We start from the raw sequence: 24,334 nt of genomic DNA, 5'->3' as shown, positions 1-24,334 counted from the left end.
GAGGGCCGTGGCATCATTACTCATAGCAAACTCAAACTCTTGGGCTCAAGCGATCCTTTTACCTCAGTTTTTTTGTTTGTTTGTTTTTTCATTTTTTAGTAGAGACAGGGTCTCGCTGTGCTCAGGCTGATCTTGAACTCCTGAGCTCAAGCAATCCACCTGCCTCTGACTCCCAGAGTGCTAGGATTACAGGTGTGAGCCACGGAGCCTGGCTTAGAGATCGGACTTCTAAAAACCAGGCTATAGAGGCTTGGTGCCTGTGGCTCAAGTGGCTAAGGCGCCAGCCACATACACCTGGGCTGGTGGGTTTGAATCCAGCCTGGGCCTGCCAAACAACAATGATGGCCACAACCAAAAAATAGCCAGGCATTGTCGCGAGCACCTGTAGTCCCAGCTACTTGGGAGGCAGAGGCAAGAGAATCACTTCAGCGCAGGAGCTGGAGGTTGCTGTGAGCTGTGATGCCACAGCACTCTACCCAGGCTCTGTCTCAAAAAAAAAAACAAAACAGAATAGCAGTCATAGTGTGGCCCTTTGATGATACCCTAAAGTACAGAAATACACAAAACCTAAAAGTTGTTTTAGGGAAGATGGGAAAAATAAGGAATTTGGACTTTTACACTTCTGTATTAGCTTTTATCAAGAATCTGCTTTTAAAATTAAAAAAAAAAATTGTTTTTGTAATGGTAATTTTCAGCAGTGATGAAAGCACTGGAAAGGGGGTTATTAAAACACAGCTGATAGGCAAACCAGCACAGCCCTCAATTTTTTTTCCTTTTAGAGACAGGGTCTTACTCTGTCCCTCAGGCTGGAAAGCACCATAGCTCACTGCAGCCTGCAATTCCTGGGCTCAAGTGATACTCCCGCCTCTGCCTCCTAAGTAGCTGGGACTACAGCTATGCACCACCACACCTCACTAATTAAAAAAAAAAAAATTCATAGAGATGGGGTCTTGCTATTGCCTAGCCTGGTCCAGACTCCTGGGCCCAAGTGATCCTCCTGCCTCAGCCTCCCAAGGCCGTGAGATTACTGGCCTGAGTCACCACACTGGACCCATTGCAGCCTTTCTGAAGTTCATCCTGGTGAACCTGAATTGAAAGCCTTAAAGCACAAACAGCAATTTCATTTCCAGGAGTTTATCATAAGGAAATAATCAAGGACATAAACAAAAGCAAGTCTGTTTATGGCAGCTTTTTGTATCATGGAGGCAAAAAAATTGGGAACCAGTGTAAATGTCCAATGATAGCATGGTGGTTAAATAAGCTATGAACCAGTCATGTAATGCTACACAGACAGCTGTTAACTTTTTCTTTTTCTTTTTTTTGAGTCAGAATCTCATGATGTCGCCCTCGGTAGAGTGCCGTGGTGTCACAGCTCACAGCAAACTCAAACTCTTGGGCTTAAGTGATTCTCTTGCCTCAGCCTCCCGAGTAGCTGGGACTACAGGCATCCACCACATTGCCTGTTTATTTTTGGTTGCTGTGGTCATTGTTGTTTAGCAGGCCTGGGTCAGGCTCGAACTCTCCACCCTCAGTGTATGTGGCTGGTGCCCTACTCACTAAGCTATGGGCGCTGAGCCAACTTTTTCTTTTTTGATACAGGGTCTTGTTCTGTTGCGTAGGCTGGAGTGCAGTAGTATCATCATAGTTCACTGAAGCCTCAAACTCCAAGGTTCAAGTAAAATCCTCCCACCTCAGCCTCCAGAGTAGCCAGATCTATAGGTATGTGCTACTGTAATGTCTGCCTAATTTTTTAAAAAAATTTTTGCAAGGATGAGGTCTTTACAATTCAGACTGGTCTAGAACTCCTGGCCCCAACAATCCTCTTGCCTTGGCCTCCCCCAAGGTGCTGGGATTATAAGCATGAACCACTGTGTCCAGCCAACTTTAGAAAAGTACTCAATGGCATGATTATGCCGCATAACTGGACAAAAGCAGATTAGAAGACAATATGCACAATTATGATCTCATTTTGTTAAATATACAGGTACAATCACAGAAAATAAGAGACGATAAATCAAAATCTTACGGTTTACTAGCAGACAGAGAATTATAAGGGATTTCTTTAGGTTCTTTGTACTGTCAACTTTTATGCATTTTTTTAATCAAAATTAAAGTTTCTAAAATATAAAGTGAAAAATTTCACTAATTTGGACCTATATTTTCATCAATGACTTCAAAATTAGCAAGATTTTACAAAATAGGTCTTTATTATATATATATATATATATATATACCTGAAAACAGTTACTGAATCTGAGAGGGAACCAACAGCAACATCAGGGTAAGAATTTCGATCAAGGTCCATATTTCCAGCAATTGAATACCCAAAATAAGGTGACGTACCCTCAAGAACCTGAAATAAGCAGGGTATCAGAACATCAGAAGGGACACTGGGCCACCAAAATGAATTTCTAGGCTATGCATTGAAAATGACACACAAGTTCCTTTTAAACTGAAGTATAAGACTTCACTTATAAATAAGCTATATTAAATTATAAACAAATCACACATATACATACGATCTAACACTTCATACATTTCATAAAAATCATCTGATTTATGTAGTTACCTCAAATTATAAAAGAACCAATTTTTGATGAGATTATTTACTACATTAAGTCAATCAGCGTATTTCAAACCAAACCTCCTTTTACCTCCCCTAAATTCTCCCTATAATTACAATCATCTTTTTTTCTGCCCAGTTTCTTCTCTATTTGGTATGCTAATAAAGAAAATAGATCACATTTCCATCTCTTTATGCTGTCTGGGTAGAATAATCTTTTGCTGTGGATTACTTTTGATTTGTAACGTACGTAAGAAAATTTACAACTAAAAGAAGCAGATCAATTGTATTCATATATTTTAGTAATAAAATTTTTTAAAAACCAATTCTACTACCGTAGACTTGTAAATAAAATAAATTAGTAGGGAAGGTCACTTAAACATCCTATTATAAGGTGAAAAGCTTGAGATTCCAGTTGCAAAAATCTAGGTTATTTGGTTACCTGTGTTGGTTTGGTATTTATTCCATTTGCCGATCCATGATAGATGAAAACCTTTCCCATATCATCATAGGGAGCTCCAACTGCAATGTCTGTTGACAATATCATATGTTAACATTTACATTTTTAAAATACTTCAGCACAGTGATTTAAAATAAGATGTCATGAGCCCTAATTATTTAAACAACCACATAATCTATAAATTCCAACCATTTCACAGACTATTACCTACCTGGATAGCCATCTTGATTAATGTCTCCAATATTCTTGACTGCGATGCCAAACATAGAATCTTTGGTTCCATTAAGACGAATTGGCTTTACATTATTCCACCTGCCTTGCTGGTTCATGTAGACATACACTGCCCCTCCAACTTCTCCACCTCTGTCAAAATATTGTGGGGCTCCAATAATTATATCTTGCCACCTAAAAACATAATGAGGGGAAAGAACTATGACCCATCAGCTAAAACACCAGCAAGCTTAAGGAGGATACCACCAGTCCACAATCACTAGGAACTCAAAGAGATATCATAAAAAGTCATATTTGCACTACAGTGGTTTTTAATTTTTCATATCCATATTCTCCAGTTTCATCTCTTTCTAGTATACTTTCCTTTAGGAAACAGATCACATTTCCATCTCGTTATGTTGTCAGGGTAGACAGCATAATATGGAATTTATGTTCCAATTAAAACATTTTTTCAAAAATCAAAGTAGCCTATAATCACTATAGAAAAGTATCCAAGAAAAGTATCAAGGGTACTCAAAGCCCCTTCCTCAAGTTAGAGCCCTACTGCAGCAGATGCTCCTGGGAAAGACCTCACTGTCCCAATCAGTCTTCCCACTACTACCAGCAGCCAGAGGTTGACTTTGTTACTGATCACTACTTTCAACAGGACATGCTGGATGCTCCAACAGTCCCTTAGGAAATCACAGAAGAGAATCTTGTGGGAGTCATTCTTTAATTTTTTTCATATATTAATTCTCATGAACTCATGATCCCGAGACATGAGTTAAAAAAAGTAAAGCCTAAAATGCAACCCTACACCCTAGGGAGGGTAACGAATACCGGCTGCCATCCCACAAAAGATGGCAATAGGATAGCAAAAGTCTGGCAGTAAAAATAATCTTTAAAGTGACCAATCTGATAGGACAGTGTTTCTGGAGAACCAAAGAAGCAACCATGTGCAGTGTAAAACAATCCGAGACATCCTTACCCATCTTTGTTGAGGTCCGCCACAGCTACATCATAGCCAAAGGAAGAAGCCAGGCCTTCCCCATCAAATATGTGCTCAGGGAGAAGATGTGCAGACTTCAAGTCTCTTTTTAGTAATACCACAGCTCCACTGTGATTGGCTCTTGGTGCACCAGATACAAAAGTGATATCATCTTTAGAAACGATACCTTTCCCTGAGTCCAGAGAAAAGCCTAGGAAAACAAAATACACCCTTTCACATCGATCCTGTATTTTAGGAAGCAGAGGATGTTGGTATCTCCATCGTTACCTAGTCCTCTGGCTTTTCACCCTCTCTCTTGACTAGCCATCATATTTACGAGTTATAGAACTGGGACACAAGGACAAGGTATGGGGCTATTTCACTGCTTTCAGTGGATATTAAGACTTTTAAAGAAAAGCATCTATGATGTGCAGCATTTGTATAAATTGAATTGCTAAATATTCGAGCATTTTAAGAATCAATTCAACCCTCATTTTAATACTAAAACTAGGTCAAAGGTGATCCAGGTAGATACTGAATTATCATGGGAATGTCACATCATACATAGACTACAACCAGACTGGTAGCATACTGAGTGCATGTTGAAGGTTCTGCTATCATGTAAGGACCAATATTTTTACACGAAAAATGTTCATGCTCAATTGCCATGGTAATGAGGCAAAGCAAATGCTAATATCATTAATATTCCATAGACAGCATTTCATTATTTTGGGCCAACTTAGTTCTCAGACACAAACATGCAAACAAAACCATGACTGATGATACGTCACATTTGAGAACCTTGCATAAACAACAGAGGTGAGGATTTTGTCGCTGGCATAAGTTACACACTTGTTTGGAGGGCAGAAAACAATAGCACACCCAATCATAAAGCATCAGGTAGAATGCAGATTACAAATACTGAGATTTGGTGGAAAGCAAATACAATTGCCCACATCAAAAACCATTCAAATTAAGCAAATCTTTCCATATACAGGTGAGGCAGATACAGAATAATAGAAGCTCACCCTTTATAATGGGTTTTATTTATGAAAGGTTCACCACTACTGTTACAGTTCTCAAATTGTGGAGTGGGTTGAAAAATAGGATGAGCCACAAGTTCAGAACAGGGCGATGAAATCGAGTCCGGCTCTGAAAACCATCTAGCAGCAGAGCCTCACCCAGGGCATGCTTTATGTGTGTGTGCGTCACTTGAAATGAAATAGAAAATAAAAAATGTATGCTCTGTGGGGATCAAAAAAAAATGTTTAAATGACCATGACCATGACAATCTGTCAGCTCAGAGGTCACAAACCTAGGTAGCTATTCATCATCACATCAGGGGCTGTGTCGGGCTGCTCCCTGGGAGGCCGCGTTTTATACACAAACTGATCAGGATCTGTATAGGAAATGCTGGTCAAAAACAGCAGGCCTGAACACATGCATAGGAGAGAAGACACGGAAGGAAAAATAAATACGCTAGGTGAGAGGCAGGACGGCCACTGGTGTTCTCGCGGGACAAGGAAACCAGCATGGTAGCCGGCAAGCTGCCACTCCGCCAGCTTCCAAGACCTCAGGCACATCATTCCCCAAACCCACTCATCTTTTGAAATTCAGAGTCACACACAGCACGGCTAAGCAAAATATAACGATACAAATTTCATTTCTTTCTCAGGCATTGCTTTTGAGAAAATCCATTCTAAAAGTGGCAAACCTGTTTATGAAAAAAACGCTTCTTTTTTTTTTTTTTTTTGCATTTTTGGCCGGAGCCAGGTTTGAACCCACCACCTCCGGTATATAGGGCTGGTGCCCTATTCCTTGAGCCACAGGCACCACCCCAACGCTTCATATTTTTATACATTCTAACAGCAACTATGTTTATAAAACTCATAGGTCATCTATCTGAAAGGCCAAAGTACTTGTTTCTTAGCCAGCGCAATTAAAATGAAATATTTCCCATCATAAATAATTCCTAAGTAATCCATTGAAGAAAGAGGTTGTCTGTGAAATTATGTTCAAATAAAATGTTGGTTTGTTGATAATATTGATCTTGAAAGGAATTTTAACTTGAAATTTCATGTTCAGTACTTGAGACTACGAACGACTCTCTAGAACTCTGTGTCCGTGAGGCCATGGACCTGCCCCTGATGTATCCAGCTGCTTCCCATCATGGCCTTTTCATGACAATAGCTTTCCTTGCCTGGGGAATTATGAATGGTGTGATCTTGGAAATTAGAAAATTAAGCTCCCTGGTCATGGTTTTACTCACATAAAAAGGGGACGTAATAGTTATTTTATAGTGGTGTAGATACATAAAGTACTGAAGAAGGTGCTTAATAAGTACTAAGTATAATTTTTCTCTTCCTTCTTCTATACCGTCATACCAAAGTTTTAGTATGTAAATTCAAAAGGTTTTTTAAATTAACAGTATGTTCATACATTGATACAATCAGAACAACTTGGTGTAGGTTTAATAGCACACCGTTTAGAATTACTCGTGCATCTACACCCGTTGTTTCCTTTTTCACTTTCCATTGTTTCAGTAATATCTTAGCGTATGGGTGGCTTTTCTCCATGTTTTTTTTAATAGGTTACTATTTAGGTTTAGAAGATTTTTTACATTTTTTCCCCAAGAAATACACAGTAATTATTCTTTATGTCAATTCATACTGAGAATTAAAGCCTTTAAAAGCCTTTGTGTAATTAGCATAATGCACATGAATAACTTAGGACACACATTAGTCATACAAACAAGTCTTAGGAGTTAGAGAATTGGCACTTAGACATAGTCTGAGTGTCCTCAAAGCCTCCTTAGCAGTCCTGCTCAGCCTCAGCCTAGAAGCCCCCATGCCACCTGCCAGGGACCTATGACATGAGGGTCCGAATCCAGAAGCAAGGCCAACCCTTGGAGAACAGCAACCTCAGAGGAAGAACCTGGAGGCCTAGACCTGCCACTTAAGAGTAACTTTATTAAATGTAGCTCTTTCGGAGGATCTCTAGACAGAGGTGTTGAAGGGAGAGGGAAGGCAGCCCAGCTTATTGTGAACACCTGTGCATTTTTTCCATGGCTGCATGAATGGCCTGTTTGAGGTTACAGAGGCCACCATACGCTCAGGATTTCCAAGTGGAAGGAAGGATGGTCAATTTTGGGTGATAATAGGTTTCTTCTCCCTCTGAGGGAGCCCAGGTCAGAAGGGAAGGATTGCAGGTATCAGGCAGGTTACCTCCAGAGTCAGCAAGGCTTATCAAGTTCCAGCAGACGCAGCCACAGGCGCCTGGCCGCACCTGGCTTTTTCTCAGCCTAGAGGTTCTGGGACCTGTAGGCCCTGCTGGAGAATGTCAGACAAAGTATCTGAAAAGGGTCGCAGAGGCAGCCTCCTATCCTCGCTCCTACCTAAGTAACTGTTGGCAGGAACGGGAACGAGACTTTCGTCATGCTCAGTCTCTCCTCCGACTTCGTAAGGCCCATCTTCAAAGATGTTCATGTCAAAGAAAGTGTTATTCTTTTGTTCTACGCGAACAATCCCTAAAGGAATGAAATGGTAAATAAAAAAAAAGGAAGATGAAACAAAATAAAATAAATGATTACTAAGAAACATTCTCCATGCCTTCACTGACTACAGAAGGAAAATGTGGAGGAAGGCAGAAGACAGAGAGACGACTTTTAAGGCTGTGACACATGTTTGTGTGAATTTTTACGTTAAAGAAATGTGAGTAAATAAAATAATGCTCCATGCATTCCCATAATGCCATGAAACTAGATGGAAAATGAAACGTTCAGTAAGTTAACAAAATCGATGGAAAACAAATTTTTGAAAATGAACTTGTCTTAACGATGGTTTATGGTCTCTGTGATCCTAAATCAATTTGTCTTTTTTCTGAAGTGCAAAAGTGAAATACATTGATCTTTTCTTTAAACAACTTGAAGATTTCAGCCTTTAAAAATTCTTACAATTAGGAATTTAAAAGAGAAGATTTCATTTAGTTAGCCCAGATCCCTATATGACTTTTTAGGGAATATTTTCAGTGAGGGCTTATAAAGTAGATGTATTTCCCATGAATTAAAATATATAGAATCATTGTGTGTTGTTTTATTTTACTATGTATGACATCTATTATTGCTCAAATAAAACTATTATAAATTAAACATGTCATTTCAATTAGGTCAAAATAACCTGACAAATATTATTACATGAAAGACTCTGTTATGAGTGAAAGGAGGAATTGGGATGTTTCTCCATGGCTGGCATGCGGAGAACGGTATTCTCAAGAATCGTTTGTAACAGGAATTAAAACGTGGACATTTTTGGGGGAAAAAAAGGAACATTTTCCTAAGTTTTTCCTGATATGTGAAAATGTTATTATGCTTTTAATAAATTTCTCAAATGAAATCTTATTTACAAACCAGAGGTGTTTCTCTTCATCATGGATCAGAGTCAAGCTAATTGTCTTTTATGATTTCTACACGTTTAACTTCTTCAGAGAATGGAAATCATATCACAGGAACCAACCGGGTTCAGTCAGTCAAAAAATAGGGGCTGTTTTCCTCTGTCCCTCCCTCCCAATATCTCCTTTTACCCAAATAACAAAAATAAACAATTGTTATTCATAAATTATCTGAAATTATCATCTCAAAACTCCCCAATTTGTCATCTGCTCCTCTAAGTCCACTGCCTTATTTGCAAAACACGGCCTTGGGAGATAATGTATAATGTAAAAACATCCATGTTAACTCAATCCTACTCAGTTTGCAGATCACTAACTTAATTAAAACTTCTAGCCTCACGAGTCAAACATGAAACAGCAAAACAACTCATGTTAATCATTGTACTCCTATAGAAAAAAATGAACTACTTAAATTACTGTACTGATAGAGGATTAAAAAAAAACCCAACACTACCACATACATTTCCACCATTAATTGTTTTCACAAAATCACATCATTCAAAGAATATTCCTCTGTACTTTTATAAAGCCCTTATAACACATTTTGTTTTAACTTAAAATGGACTAAATCATGGTGCATATTACAGAAATGACATAGAAATTCTAATCTCTACTTCTATAAATGCAAACATCATACCTTTCCAGTTATAAGTACCCGGAGCTCCAAACACAATGTAATGAAAGTCTTTAGTAAAAGTAGCTGCTACACCTTGCTGGCAAGAGCCAAACTTTTCGTGGCCTCTCAATCGGCCATCACAAAAGCTCCAGTCTCCCCCATCCATATCATCTTCTATCCTGAGATTCTGGCTCAGGACGTAACACCTCCCAAAGATGTCTCGGGATTCCTGCTTTGTGTTAACATGTTGCCTTTTTTCATATCGATGAGCACATGTCTGCAAACAAATGGAATAAAGGAGCCCACTCACGTCCATAAACCTTGTAATTTTCAATCAAGAGGTTAATTCTGAATGGATGAAGAAACATGTCCTTATTCTGGGATTGGATCCCAAACAGGCAAATCTTCCCCAAAGTGACACTAAGGAGAGCATTATCAAATATACAAAAACTAGGACTCTGGTCTTATTCTCAGAGAATAATGCTCCAATTCAAATATTGAATGCCAATCTGCATGAACAGGCAATTTATCTGTAAATTTACCTGTCACATAAACAAAGGAAAACACCTTTTTACTTAATTTCCTCAATTCAATTGGCATTTCATAGCTGTGTAAACCTTCATATCAGTGTGGAAATGAGTAATTATGTTCTGGAGCAAAGAAATCATGGACGTTTTCAAAGGGATCAAGCAAACACAGCCAAAACAAAGACATTTTCCTTTCACCCCACACTATTTCCTTGTAATCAGTCCTAATTTACACTCTGAGCTCTGGGATCATTTCCCTTAATAAGCCTATGTTTAAAAGGCAGAGAGAATTACATTGCCAGCAAAGAAGAAATAATTTCTATAATTTCTACAGGGTATTCATAGCTACGCAGCACATAATAAAGACTGAAAATATATTAATGATATCCAAGTCAATTTCCCATAATGTATGCCTTAAATATCAAAACTCAATCTTCACTAGAAGTTGCACCTGATGTTGAAAAAGAGACAAAAAAGATCATCTTCCAACTGGAAGGCACTTCAAAGCCAGCACAATCCACCCCACAAACTGTCTTTTCTTCACTACCACGTCTACTTGAAGAAGCTCAGAAGAACAAGAGGGTTTAAAGTTACCCGGTATTACTTTCTAAGAGCATTCTCTTATTTTTTATAATTTATCTACAAAGTTCTTAGGGCAAAAAACTCTGTACTTTTGTCTTGCTTTATTTTAAGACCATCAAGTTTTAGAGATGCTCAATAAAGGTGTATAGTTTTTTGAATCTGAAAGTTCTAAAGAAAAACAGGTTGTATAACTGCTTCAGAGCATTATCAGAAAAATAATGCTTTGGTTTCTTCTTGACATCCATTCCTGCATTTTTTTTTTCAAATTTATTTATTTATTTTTGTTGTTGTTGCAGTCATCATTGTTGATTTTAGCTGGCCTGGGCTGGGTTCGAACCTCCAGCCTGGGGGTATGTGGCCGGCACCCTACCCACTGAGCTATAAGCGCCACCCCATTCCTGCATTAAAGCAGTAAGTTTGTTATAACATCTATTCCCTGCGGGCAGGAACTCTGTCTCATCTACCCTGTATGCCTGGCACTGGCCCATCACTGGCACTCCAACATTGTGGAATGAATATGTTTCTCTACACTTACCACAACTTTGCCCCCTGGACCTTGGCTCTGGACGGTCACCCCCATCCACTGGTTTTCCTTGCTCTCCGATGTAGGGTCAGCTGTGGAAACAGCACAGTTAGCACTTCAGGTGACTGCACAGGCTATGGACCACAGATGCACAAAACCACAAGAAACTGTTTCCAAATTGCCTTGAATGAACGCAGCTGCTTAGTAAATTCAGTTATTCAATCTAGGAAAATTATTTCTCATCTTAAGAAAATAGAGAAGTGGTTTGTGGTGAAAATCTTTCATAAAATTTTAAAATATACAGGTCTACACCATGGCCTTTTCCCCCAACAATCCCCTTTAACCTCTTGTAACATCCAACATCCTGAAAACAGAAAGGTATTTGAAAATTCTAAGACTAAGAGAGGGGATCTCATTCTTGCTCTCCCTGAGTTCAAGCAATGCTCCCACCTCAGCCTCCCAGAGTGCTAGGATCACAGGTGTGAGACACTGAACCTGACCCATTTTTCTTTCTTTCTTTTTTTTTGGAGACTGTCTTGCTCTGTCACCCAGGCTAGAGTATGGTGACCTCTGCCTCACTCATAGCAACCTCAAACTCCTGGGCTCAAGCAATCCTTCTGCCTTAGCCTCCTGAATAGCTAGGAGTAACTGTGACTATAGGCATGGTAGCATGTGCCACCATGTCTGGCCTAGTTTTTCCATTTTTAGTAGAGGCAGAGTCTCCCTTTCCTCAGGCTAGTCTTGAACTCTTGACCTCAAGCTATCTTCCCACCTTGGTCTCCCAGAATGCTAGGATTCTAGTCATGGACCACTATGCCTGGCTATAAACCAATTTCTTTATAAGAAGAGCAGGAATTAAAGTTCTGTCAACAAACACTGATGAGTCAAATGGTAGATGAAGAAAAAACAGAATATCCATAGAAAATGAATAAACTTATCCTCAAATAACTGAAAATTCTAAAGACTAAGGGGTAGCTCCCAACTACCCACCAAACTAATAAAAAGTATGTATTTCTCTATGTACTCCCAAGTTCTTTACATAACAGCATAAACTGTTCTGTTCTTTACTGGAGATAGGGAGATAAGGCCTCAGATCTACTTTAGAACCTCCTGGCTGACAAAATATCTTTTCATCGATACCAGAAAGGAAAAGTTATGTTTAGTTTAAAAGAGAGAAACCACAAATACCACCATGTGCTCATTTCAGTATGAATTTAAAACCACGGAATGACTCTATATCCAAATTTTTGCCTTCCTCAATTAGAAGCAAAGAAAGCCCGATTTTCAGTCTTGAATCATTACAAAAATATAAAAACTAAACAATTTTAGACAGAATGAAAAATGCCAACATGTTAAATAGAGTATCTGACTAGCCTTAAAAAAAAAAAAAAAGAGTATGTCCAGATACTGAGATTACCAGTGAGTTTTGGCTTGTTTTTTAAAGGTCGATGCATTTTACAAGTTTTCTACAGTACTATGTATTATTTTTGAATCAGTAAAATACAACAAATGTTTTCTATAAAAGATGAAGCAGCAAAAGAAGAACATAAACATAAATCCGCCAATCTGCTTAGAGCAAGCATATCAAACCAGGTTTGATTAAAGTTCTGTCAACAAACACTGATGAGTCAAATGGTAGATGAAGACAAAACAGAATATCCACAGAAAATGAATGGATTTTGGTGGGGGCTTCTCATCCACTAAACTGCTCTGCCCAACTTCCAGGGAAGCAGGCAAACCAGGTATTAATGTGCCTATGTTACAGCAACTTCTGGCTACTCCAAGTCCTCACCAAACAAGTCTCTATCTGAGACAGTAAGGCAAATCTTATCCATGTTGGTCAGCTCTCATTTCGCAGGGGGCTGATACTTATTTATTTACTTGGGGGCTGAGATTTATTATAAAATAGTCTATTGGCTGCTGAGCACAAGATAATGCACATTCAATTTTCTTCACTGCTGTGGATTGGCTTTTTCAGCAGCCTCCTGTAGAACCTCAATACATCACTAGGTGGCGGTATCAACACACCAAATTTTTATAGTTTTGAAACCAGAATGAGGAGGAGCAGCAAAATGCTGCATTCTTGTGGGATTAACAAAGTTAAGTGTATTTTCAGGACAAATAAAAAACAGTCAAGGCTAATGCAATTAAAGGAGGTCCCCTCTGCAGGAACACATGCTGGTACCCCCCTTCCTTTCTCACGGAAAGGGAATGTGGGGTACGGACCAGCAGCACTGGCCGAGGGCAGAAGTACACACCATCGTTATCAAATTCAACCCGTGTGCACGGCCCCCGGGAGGTGATGTCACAGCTGTACAGGCCTCCTGTCCTATTGGCTTTCTGCAGTGGAAGGGCTTCTGCCCGAGGGGCCCCCACCAGCAACCTGTTGATGAAAGAGAGAATATAGAGATATGAATTTAATATACATTAAGCATTTAAATTAGAACCAAAAGATAGTGGAATTATTGTTCATGTAACGGCCCACCAATTCTACAGCTGAACGAAGGTGGAGTGCTATGCCATGCTCAGGCGAAACACACAAACACAACCACACAAGAGAAGCACAGGTGACACTGAAGCAGGAAAAAAAATGCCTCTCAGTGTCAGCACTCTCACTGGCTGTGATTCTAGGGGTTATTATTTATTTTGAGACAGAATCTCACTATGTAGCCCTTGGTAGAGTGCCATGGCATCACAGCTCACAGCAACCTCAAACTCTTGGGCTTAAGCAAGAGTTTAAGGTTCTCTTGCCCCAGCCTCCCAAGTAACTGGGACTACAGGCGCCTGCCACAACGCCCGGCTACTATTTTTTGTTGTAATTGTCGTTGTTTAGCAGGCCCAGGCCAGGTTTGAACCTGCCAGCCCCAGTGCATGTGGCCGGTGCCATTAAGCTATGGGCGCCAAGCCAGATTATGGGGTTTAAAAGATGCTTTTCATAGAATATGACTCCTAACCCTAAGCCAAGGGCATCCTGTGGAACCCAACCAACAAAACAAACACTCCCAACACTGGAGGGAAAAAAATGGTCACACTGTTTAATAAGTGATAACATGTCAATTTGTAACACCGTGAAAAATACTCAGGTGTTTTTCAAGGGTAATTTTGATGATATCCTATATCTTCAGTTTCTATTCCAATTTAGAACCTAACTTTTACCTACCCTATAACTCAACTGAATTACACTTTTTTGCAGCCTTGGCCTCTTTCCGAGAGAATTTTTTCCCTAGCTTTATTAGGGTATAACTGATAAATAGAAAGTATAAATATTTGAGGCATACAACTTGATGTTTGTCTTTCTGAGTCAATTGTGACCTTCCTGGCACTTCTGTCATCTCAGACAAGCTCCTCCACTCTCATCCAATCAGTATCTCACAGAGGATTCAGGGACAACCAGTGTAGGTCCAGTTAAGCACTAGGCGTGGTAAGATTCCTGCTTCCCTCCCACTGCAGTGTTCTTAAGAGGGGGCCCCAATCTAAACCCACAATCCCTAAAATTTCACTATCTTACAGCCAGAGGGGCTCTTGTTCCTAACACTTCTATCACCACCAGTTTTACAATCGCTGGAGTCTGGCTGACTAATGGAACAACTAAGACAAGATATACACCTGCCTGGACGGAGAGAAACCAAGAGCTAAAGTTTTGCAAATGGAACTGGAGCTGGGAAAAAAGGCTGGGAACAGGATGTGCATGAAAAACAAACTATCACAACGGAAACAAGCCACTCCTGGCCTTCAAGAGACACATAACTCTCAGATGCAAAAGCAAAGCAAAAATACACAGTGGTCATAAAGTTCGTGTGCAATTTAAAATAGTGTGCATATGAACTTTATGGGCACCCACATAAACCAAACACTCCTTAGCCATTTTCTTTCTCTGCTGGATCCCAATAAAGAATTCATCCCAATAAAGGATTCTATGTATTTTTAAAGCCAATATAAAACAGAGAGGGGCGCTAGACTGCCCATGGACAAGGAGTGAGAGGATGCGGGCTGGCTTGAGGGGGAAAACCATGGCCCCAGCATCATCCTTCCTCCCAAACTCCTAGACAGTCATAGTCAGCTTCCACCTCCAAATCCACCCTATGTTTGAAGAAACGAAAGAGCACACACCAACATACAGGAAGGACTTAGAAGAACCAGGGCAGCGCCCTTGATGCCTAAAACTTTTCAGTATAAGGCAGAGGCAAGGCTGGGTGGGGCCTCCACAGGTCTGCTCCACAATCCCAGGAGCTCCCGTAAGTATCCGAGAGGTGAATGGGCTCAATTACTGCACTTGGCAGATGCTGGGGAGGGTGGAAGCACACGGGGTCCTGGGAGGGATAAGCAAGGCACTGGGCCAGAGGCACACGATCCCAGGGCATCAGCACTGGGAAGCCCCTGATGGAGGGGCCAACCTTCCCAGTTTTACAGATGAGGAAAGGAAGCCCTAGAGAGAGGTTAATTAACTCTGACCCTAAGCTAGTTGGCAGCCAGAACAAAAATGACCTCCAGGCAATGTTTGTCCATTCCTTTAAAACGGCTTCCTAAGAAATAAATCCTAGGATTTTAGGGAGTTTACAACCTAGTTGAAAGGGCAAAACTTACACAAATGGGACACCGAGACAAACTGTTTTGTATACGGACAAGTTGAGGGAATAAGACTCAAAGCATTACTACAGTTTGGTGGGGCAAAGGTTAGGAAAGAGATTTCCTGTAAAGGTAACCACCTGCAAAGCCAAGGCTATAAAAAGCAGCTCTGGCCTCCCAACGTTGTTACTGTGTGTCTTCTCTAACCACTTCCTCTTCCCACCCACACCCAAAGAGGCTCCTACACCACCTACGGCAGCATGGGGCTTGTTATTCCCTGTTTACCCCACTCCCTCGTTCTTTCACTTGTTCATTCAACACACGTTCATCGAGAGCCTCTTGGGACGAGTAGGAAATTGCCCTACCCCTAATACTCCAGCTTGGGGGAGCCCGATCCATAAATAAGTCCTTAAAACACAGGGGGGTAGAGGCAATGAGAGGCTGTGGGTGCCACAGCTGCCTGAGAGGAAGGGTGCCCTGAAGACGTAGTAGCAGAGTCGGGGGTGGCCGGGCGAGGGCGCAGCGCTTGCAAGGCTGTGAGAAACTGAGTCGCAAAAGTCTGACCACTGGGACGCGGCGACGCAGCACAACCAGGCAAGCTCTGCCAGCGCACCTGCCACTGAGATCACCAGGACGGCCGCTGCCGGATGTGGTGTGGTTCAAAACCACGTGGAGGCTGCTCATTCAGGGACAGTTCTGAGGTCCGCCTCGCAGCCCCCTTTCTCCACCCCACCACCGTCCTCCCCTTGTCCCCTTGGTGGCTGCAACGTGTGAAACAAGTTTAGGCATTTGAATTTGTTAGCTGGCTGTAGGGGCTGTGGTGACAAAATTTCACACATGCCAATACCAAGCTCTTGGTAGATTAACCAGAGGTGATCTGGTTGTGGCAGCTACCGGGGATGAAAGCAGATGCACAGAAGAATGGCCGCAGCAGGCTGATTTGGGGGGAAATGCCAATATTTAAAAAAAAAAAAAAAAAAAGACCCCTCCACAGAGAGAGGTGCATTAGATGTCACACTGCCTCCCCGCGGGCTCTGCCGGCCCCGCACGTGGCCCAGGCCCTGGTGCTCCCGGCCCTGGCCAACCCCATGGGCCGGCGCGGGAGGAAGGGAAGACACCGCCAGCAGAGGGCGCGGCGGCGCCGCCTACACCGCGCTCCGGGCGACCTGCTAAGTCCACCAAGTCATAGAGAAATAAGGTAAAGCAGCACCTTGAAGAGAGAACACCGTGACCCAAATCACACTGAACCGTTGGCAGAGTGCCTTCATCCTCAAGGTAAAGCTGCTCTCTCAGGGTCAGGAAGTAAGCAAAGGCTTTAATTCTGCTTAAAACCAGTCTTAAAGGCAGGAGGTCACAGCCCATTAGCTGAGGCTATGTCTGGCAAGAACAAGAAAATACCCAAAATAGAGCTGTCCAAACAGTGACAGCAGGGAGCACCCCATCTATTTCCTAAGCTAGGTCATTTAAGGCCTGGGTGCTGGTCTGAGCTGTTCAGCACATGGCCAGCTCCTGAGCTAGCAGGGTGGGCAGGCCCAGGGGGGACCCCAATGTCTAGGGGAACCCTCAGCTCATGTCAAAATCCAGTTTCTGCCTAGATTCTAGCTCTCTTCCCTTTTTCTCCAATGCCCTTTGATGCCAAGAGCTGGCCCCAGGCCATCCAGATGGTTCAGTATGAGAACTGGTACTCTCTGGGCCCCACCAGGATGCCCACAGCAATACTAGGAGCAGGGCACCTGTGGCTCTGATTACCAACCCCCCAGCAAATAGCTGGAACTACAGTGACAATTCTTCAGAACAGAGGCCAAGGGATATGAGTTATAACCTTTGTAGGTAGAAATTAACAGAGCACGGTCTAAGAAATCTATTCAGGTCAAAAGAAGAAAAACTAAGTAAGCCAAGGGCAAGAATCTGGGGTTTGAACTAAGGATCCACCAAAAGGAACAGGAAAAATGAGTTTCCAATTGCTTTCCACAGAGCCAGTGGACAGTCTCTCCACGGAGTTTTAAAGCTGCACTGAAATCCAAACTGCCTGGGGATTACAATATTTCAGAAATCCATGTTTAAGAGACAAAACTCAGAACTTACAAAACCACATTATCATCTTTAAGAGATAAACATGGCAACAGTGCAACATAAACACTATAAACATAAACATCTAGCAACAGAAGTATAACAATAACTGAGAATGTGACAAAAGTTCAGGTCTCCACAGTCAATCAGAATTCTGGGTGCAAAGATTTAGGACCCATTATTATGTTATTATCTGCTAGGTTATTCCAGAATCCTTTAAGTAAGCCACACTTGGGTTTCATATATTCGTGTTCTCCCCTAAGAAGAACTTGTATGCTTTTGTGTAACTACTTTAATCAAAAGTTCTAAACACTGAGACACTTTGCTTCATGGTCTTTGGCAATAATTCACTTCCTCGAGGATTAAAGATTCTGCCCCTAGTTGTCCAACTTTGTCTCAGAAGACATGAAATATTGCTTCATTAGAACAAGAACACCATTATTGCTTAAAACAGTCTTCTTACGTTGCCCAAATTAAGACCTAAAACATTAGAAGGTGGCATTACTGTAGCAACTTTGTCACTTTTACATTTAATGCAGCTTCAAACTCAATATTTAAAGTAACAAATAGAAATGACAAATCAAAAATAAAGAACTTTTGGTGGCAGCAAATTTCACACTCATTCCAAGCCCCACTCTGTAGATAAACCTCGTCTTTTATTTTAGATTTACTTTTTTTTTTTTGGTGAGACAGAGTCTCACGGTAGAGTGCCATGGCATCACAGCAACCTCAAACACAAGGCTCAAGTGATTTTCTTGCCTCAGCCCCTAAGTACTTGGGACTACAGGCGCCTGCCACAACGCCTAGTTATTTTTAGAGACGGGGTCTCGCTCTTGCTCAGGCTGGTCTCAAACCTGTGAGCTCAAGCAATCCACCGGCCTTGGCCTCCCAGAGTGCTAGGATCACAGGCATGAGAAATCCGTCCAGCTAGATTTACTTCTAGTTCTGGATTATTATACAGGGTATCCCAAAAGCTGCCCCTGAAGTTGCCACACATGGGAAAAATGGAAGATTGTAGCTGAGTGCACCTTTATTTCCAAAATATTCATTACAAACTTTTACAAAGAGATGGCCAAACATGTAGAGAATATTTTGTAAATATTTTTATAAAATTTTGCTTTTCTTGGCATTCTCATTGCCTATCTTTTTTTCCTATGGAGTTTGCCTTTATCTGAGCCTCAATGTTCTCTAAACTCCCAGTCACACCTTATAGTAAATCAGGACTTCATCTTTGCTCAGACCGCCTTACCGCAGCCTTATAGCCTCCAGCTACAACATAGGCCCGTTGCTTCCCCAGGTCTGCTGTGCAAGGTCATACCAGGACTCTCCTTCACTGCTATTCTGGGGTGATCTGCTTTGACTTAGGATCCCATGTTTTATTTGAATTTTCTTAAATATTGTCCTAATAGTACGATAGATGAACTGAGTCCCTGCATATACAAAAATGTCTTTCTGCTACTCTCACTCTAGATTAATAATCTGAGTATGGAACTCTTAAAATGAAAAATACATTCTTCAAAACCTCGAGGTACTGCTCTAATTTATTCTAGTGTCCAGTGTTGTCAGTGAAAATGCTGATATTAGTCTGATTCTCATTCCTTTGCGGGTGACTTTGAAGCTCTCTACTTTACCCCAGGCATTTCGAACATCATGACGAAATGCGATGCTCAACATGACATCTGTAGACTTAGAATATTAATTTCTAGGAAACTCTTTTCATGCATTAAATCAACTGACAACATTTCATCATTCAATGTATATAAATTTTTTAGACAAAGTCTGGCTCTGTTGCCTTGGCTAAAGTGAAGGGGCGTGATCGTAGCTCACTGCAACCTCGAACTCCTGGATTCAAGGGATCCTCCTGCCTCAGCCTCTGAGTAGCTAGGACTATGGGCACATTCCAGCACACCCAGCTAATTTTTCTTAGTTTTTGTAGCAATGGGGTCTCGCTGTGTTGCTCAGGCTAGTCTCAAACTCCCAGGGCTCAAGCAATCCTCCTGCCTCAGCCTCCCAAAGTACTGTGTAGGCCGCCGTGCCCAGCCTACACTAACATTTAAAAGTCACACATCATTCTAAATATTCACTTAAAAAATAATTTTATTCACATTTCATGAAGCAATTTCATTCAATCCTCAGATGCTTCTTTGACATTACTTCTTCAGAGAACAATGTCTAACCCGGTTTTCCAGAACATTTTAAGGTTTGTTGTATCTAAGACTTATAGTACTTACGATGTCAAATCCTGAGGAATCAGTACTAAATGTGAGCTAAATTTCTTTGATTTCATTAAAAAAAGTCAATTTATTTTATTTTATTTATTTATTTATTTTTTGCAGTTTTTTGGCCGGGGCTGGGTTTGAACTCCCCACCTCCAGCATATGGGACCAGCATCCTACCCCTTTGAGCCACAGGTGCCACCCATTTAAAATATTTTAAAACTAAATTTCCACCAGCGGTGCATCTTACAAGGGTATATGTGAAACTTGGTAAACGGTCTGCGAAGCTAGTGAATGATGCCCCATGATTATATCAATGTACACAGCTATGATTTAATAAAAATATATATATAAATAAATAAAAAATTAAAAAAAAAACAAAACTAAATTTAACCTCTAGCAGCACCCACAATTAAAACTGACTGAGGTCACTAAAGTCCTTTTAGGCTAATATATTTACATCAGAACTTCGTCACTCAAATTAATTAGGAGGACAGCTTTCAGAAAGATTTTGTAAAGACTCAAATATAGCATAGAATAATTTAGGGGTAAAATTAAGTCTTGCTTTATATTTATAGTCAGGACATAAAGAAAATGCCTCTTTTGGATTTCTACATAAGAGAACTTGATGCTGTAGACAGGCATAGGACAATCCCTCTCTTTCTGGGGGATGGGGGCCCTTCCACACAAAGGCCACACTATCCTGAGCCATTTTTGGTCAGATCATCCCATTAAATGATTAATACTGCCAGCCTTAGCTAGGCTGGCCATATGTCCAGGTTTCCCTAGCACAGTCTTAGATCACACCTGTTTGTCTTAAAGCCTCACATTCCACCCCTACCTCTTTCGCTCACAGACGTCCCTATTAGAAAGATGAGTGATATGGCCACCCAGCCTCAGATATGAAGCTGGACGTGAAACCTGATTGCTGCAGCAGCTGGACTTCACCAGCACCAAGGTCAAAACCACAACAGCGTGGTTGCTTCAGGCGGTGGGTTCACAGGAAATGCTAAGTTATTTTGATCTAGGAAGCCCTACAGTCAGTCTCCACAAGATAAGGCCACCCAAGGCCAGCTTGTCTGGTCACCAGAGCTCCCCTGGCCTTATAAGAACCTTTCCCCCCACCCAGGTCGACTTCTAGGTACCCACTGACAGAAGTACCATTCCTCCTAGCTCCCAGGGAAGTACCTGCTCTCCAGGGACCAGTGGGCTACAGGGAACATCCACACCCCTCCACTGTGCCCTGGCTGCAGTCAACACACCTGGTAGGTACCCTCCTAGACTGTAAAGAAGCTTTGTGCTTCATGCCCCTCCTTCCTCACCTGGCGATGAGAATGGGCATTAAAGCTTGCTTATGTTCTCATCTAGACCCCGCACCTCTGCCTCTGGTAACCTCCTCTCCCTTGCAACTAGAAAAATCAATCCATCAACACACTAACACCTCACAATAGGCTTTCCAGCCGAAATAAAGAGGGTGCCAAAAAAATGTATACACATTTTAAGAAAGGAAAAAAGTATATTAAAATTATAATATATACTGATAACAAAAGATGAACACAGTCATATTTGAGCACTTCTTATAATTGCAGAAGTCAAACGTGACTTGGGTATTGCAAATTTTTTTTTTTTTTGCAGTTTTTGGCCGGGGCCAGGTTTGAACCTGCACTTCTGGTATATGGGGCCAGCACCCTATCCTTTGAGCCACAGGCACTGCCCGGGTATTGCAAATTTAATACAGCTTTCTTAAAATATATATACATGTTTTTGGCACCCTCCATATGTATGTTTTTAAAAGTTATAAAATGACTATTACCCATATTGGTGACTGATTATTTGGAGATCTAGAAATACATCTGGGTACTCTACTGAAAGTTATATCCGTCAGTAGTCAGTTACATTACAGCAAATATTATTGTATTTAGTTTGTCCTATTTTGTCCTGAAGAATCGTATCAGAATAACCTAGAAGGAAACTAAGTATGCTAGATAAAACTCTAGTGTTCCTACAAGTAGTTAAGATGGGGAACTAACTTCTTTTAGGGAAAAGTCACTGCTATTCCCAGCTAGCTAGCAGTGTCTCTCTGTCAGGTTTGGTGTGAAATCCCCACCCTTGCTGGCCCTCTGCATGGGTCAGGGCTGAGAAGCCTCTTGCTGTTTTTACCCATGGACATACCCTGAGCTCTAGAGTAGGATCTGGCCTGTAGCAGGCCCTCAGATATTTACTGAGGAACGATAACAGCTCATCTACCTTGGGGGTGTGATTTGTAAGAGCCACTCTCCACTGCTCTGTGAATTATAAAAAAAGTACCAGAAATTGTAACTACCAAGTGACTCTGTGGTAACAGCCATCTACGGAAGGAGACTTTGATTGGGAAGGTATGAAGTTTTCTATTGCCGCTGCAACAAACTTTCATAAACTTAGTGTCTTAAAACACACATTTTTTATTTTACAGTTCTTTAGGCAGAAGTCCAACATGGGTCTCACTGGCACCTGCTGCAACAACCAGCTAGTTCTAGAGACAGGGGTCTTGCTTTATTTAGCTCAGGCTGGTCTTGCCTCCTGAGCCCAGGCAATACACCTGTCTCTAACTGTAGGTGTCGGCAAAGCTGTGTCCCATTCTACGGGTTCTAGGAGAGAATGTTCCCTGCCCCTTCCAGCTTCCTGCTTTGCTCCTTCTACCCGCAGAGCCAGCAGCCCAGCATCTCCACGTCTCCCTTTTTCCTCACGTAGATCCCCCCTGCGCTGGGCCCCCACAGAGTCCAGGATGCTTTCTCTAATTTTAAAGTCAGTTGATCAGCAACCTAATCCCTTCTGCCACCTAGTTCCCCTCTGCGTCTTAGCCTAACACACCCACAGGTCTATAGGGTTAGGACTTTTTTGCCTGCAGCATTCACCTTAAATTGTGCTCAGTTACCAGGAAGCTGAATTCTGAAGAGCGCCTAGGTAAGAACATTTTATGTAAAGTATTCCCCAAGGGCACACACACCCTGGGCTAATCCTCCCTCTTCACTCTACGTTCTGGCTACACCAGACTTCTTTCACACCCCTCCCTCACCCACGCCCTCCAGGCTCAAGGCCTCTGCCCAGGTTCCTCTCTCAACCCAGAATCATCCTACTCAGCCATCAGGTCTCTGCCTAACAGTTTCTCACTTACCCTCCCTTCATAGCAAGGTGACCATGCTCAGTGAAAGTGAGATGTATGAGATGCCCTGGCTCATGGCCCTCTTCCCTCCCACAAGGTCAGCTCCCTGGGGACAGGGACACATCTGTTTCATCCACTGTTGCACCCCCAACTCAGTGCCTTGCACTTCAAGGATACCCAATGAGTGTTTTTAAAGAATGAACCAAGTGGCTGCTGGCGGTAGCTTGTGCCTGTAATCCTAGCACTCTGGGAGGCCCAGACAGGTGTATTGCCTGGGCTCAGGAGGCAAGACCAGCCTGAGCTAAATAAAGCAAGACCCCTGCCTCTTGAACTAGCTGGGTGTTGCAGCAGATGCCTGTAATCCCAGCTACTCAGGAGCCTGAAGCAAGAGGATCTCTTGAGCCCAAGAGTTTGAGGTTGCTGTGAGCTATGGCACATGGCACTCCACGCAGGGGAAAATGAGTTAAGACTCTGTTTCAAAGAAAAAAAAAAAATGAACCACATAATTCACACAATTAAAAGACAAACTTCAACTTTAATTTCAACACAGATTTAAAATTGTGAAAGCACAGCTCGGCGCCTGTGGCTCAAGCAGCTAAGGCGCCAGCCACATACACCTGAGCTGGCGGGTTCGAATCCAGCCTGGGCCCACCAAACAATAATGATGGCAGCAACCAAAGAATAGCCAGGCATTGTGGCGGGTGCCTGTTGTCCCAGCTACTTGGGAGGCTGAGGCAGGAGAATCACTTGAGCCCAGGAGTTGGAGGTTGCTGTGAGCTGTGATGGCACAGCACTCTACCCAGGGCCACAGCTTGAGGCTCTGTCTCAAAAAAAAAAAAAAAATTATGAAACCTGAAACTTTCAACCATTTCTCAAAGATCCACTAGTGCAGCAGCAGTTCTCAACCTGTGGGTCCCGACCCACAGGAGCTGTATTAAAGGGCCGTAGCATTAGGAAGGTTGAGAACCACTGCTCTAGTGGGATCTAGTGGGAAATGGGGCTGACCTCCCGCAGATGCTCCTTTGAAGACTCTAGTTTATTCTTGTAAAACATTTCGTATTCCATCTATACGGTGATTTTTTCTAAGACTATGTAAATTAATGTAGTATTGTTTTAAGCAAAAAGTTTTACTTGCAAATCTTTAGGAAGAAGTGACGCAGAAATGCCAGCGCCAGTTTGAAAACACAATTTTCAATCCTTCACCCATCCTTTAGCAGATGGTTCCTGAGCCACTCACTGTGACTGGGCCCACCCCCACCTTCATGAGGCTTATTAGAGCAGCCAGTGGTTCTAATTTCCAGCGATTCTTACTAATTAATGCATTTATAGGAGCTGCAATGGGTTTCCCACAATCGATGCTTAGTAGCAACTCAGCCTTACAACAGTGTGCCCCAAATGCCCGCATCATGTCTGGAAAACCAGAGG

General features: G+C 41.9%; 1 protein-coding gene across 3 annotated transcripts in view; it reads right to left on the bottom strand.

Annotated features, from left to right (window-relative positions):
* The window catches only part of ITGA6 (integrin subunit alpha 6), a 79,048-nt gene that overhangs the window by 31,320 nt on the left and 23,394 nt on the right, over positions 1-24,334 (bottom strand). For 2 of the 3 annotated variants that reach the window (XM_053597642.1, XM_053597643.1), the window contains exons 2-9: positions 13,174-13,298; positions 10,928-11,007; positions 9,305-9,560; positions 7,616-7,747; positions 4,222-4,432; positions 3,235-3,428; positions 3,006-3,094; positions 2,235-2,353 (exon numbers count right to left, since the gene is read on the bottom strand). In XM_053597642.1, the coding sequence (XP_053453617.1) occupies positions 2,235-2,353; positions 3,006-3,094; positions 3,235-3,428; positions 4,222-4,432; positions 7,616-7,747; positions 9,305-9,560; positions 10,928-11,007; positions 13,174-13,298 (1,206 nt within the window). Of the gene's footprint in view, positions 1-2,234; positions 2,354-3,005; positions 3,095-3,234; positions 3,429-4,221; positions 4,433-5,536; positions 5,654-7,615; positions 7,748-9,304; positions 9,561-10,927; positions 11,008-13,173; positions 13,299-24,334 lie in introns of all 3 variants that reach the window. The other variant, XM_053597644.1, reaches the window with a different exon arrangement.

The sequence above is a fragment of the Nycticebus coucang genome, chromosome 7 (genome assembly GCF_027406575.1).
Source record: "Nycticebus coucang isolate mNycCou1 chromosome 7, mNycCou1.pri, whole genome shotgun sequence".
NCBI lineage: Eukaryota > Metazoa > Chordata > Mammalia > Primates > Lorisidae > Nycticebus > Nycticebus coucang.
This window is presented reverse-complemented; position numbering and strand designations above follow the sequence as displayed.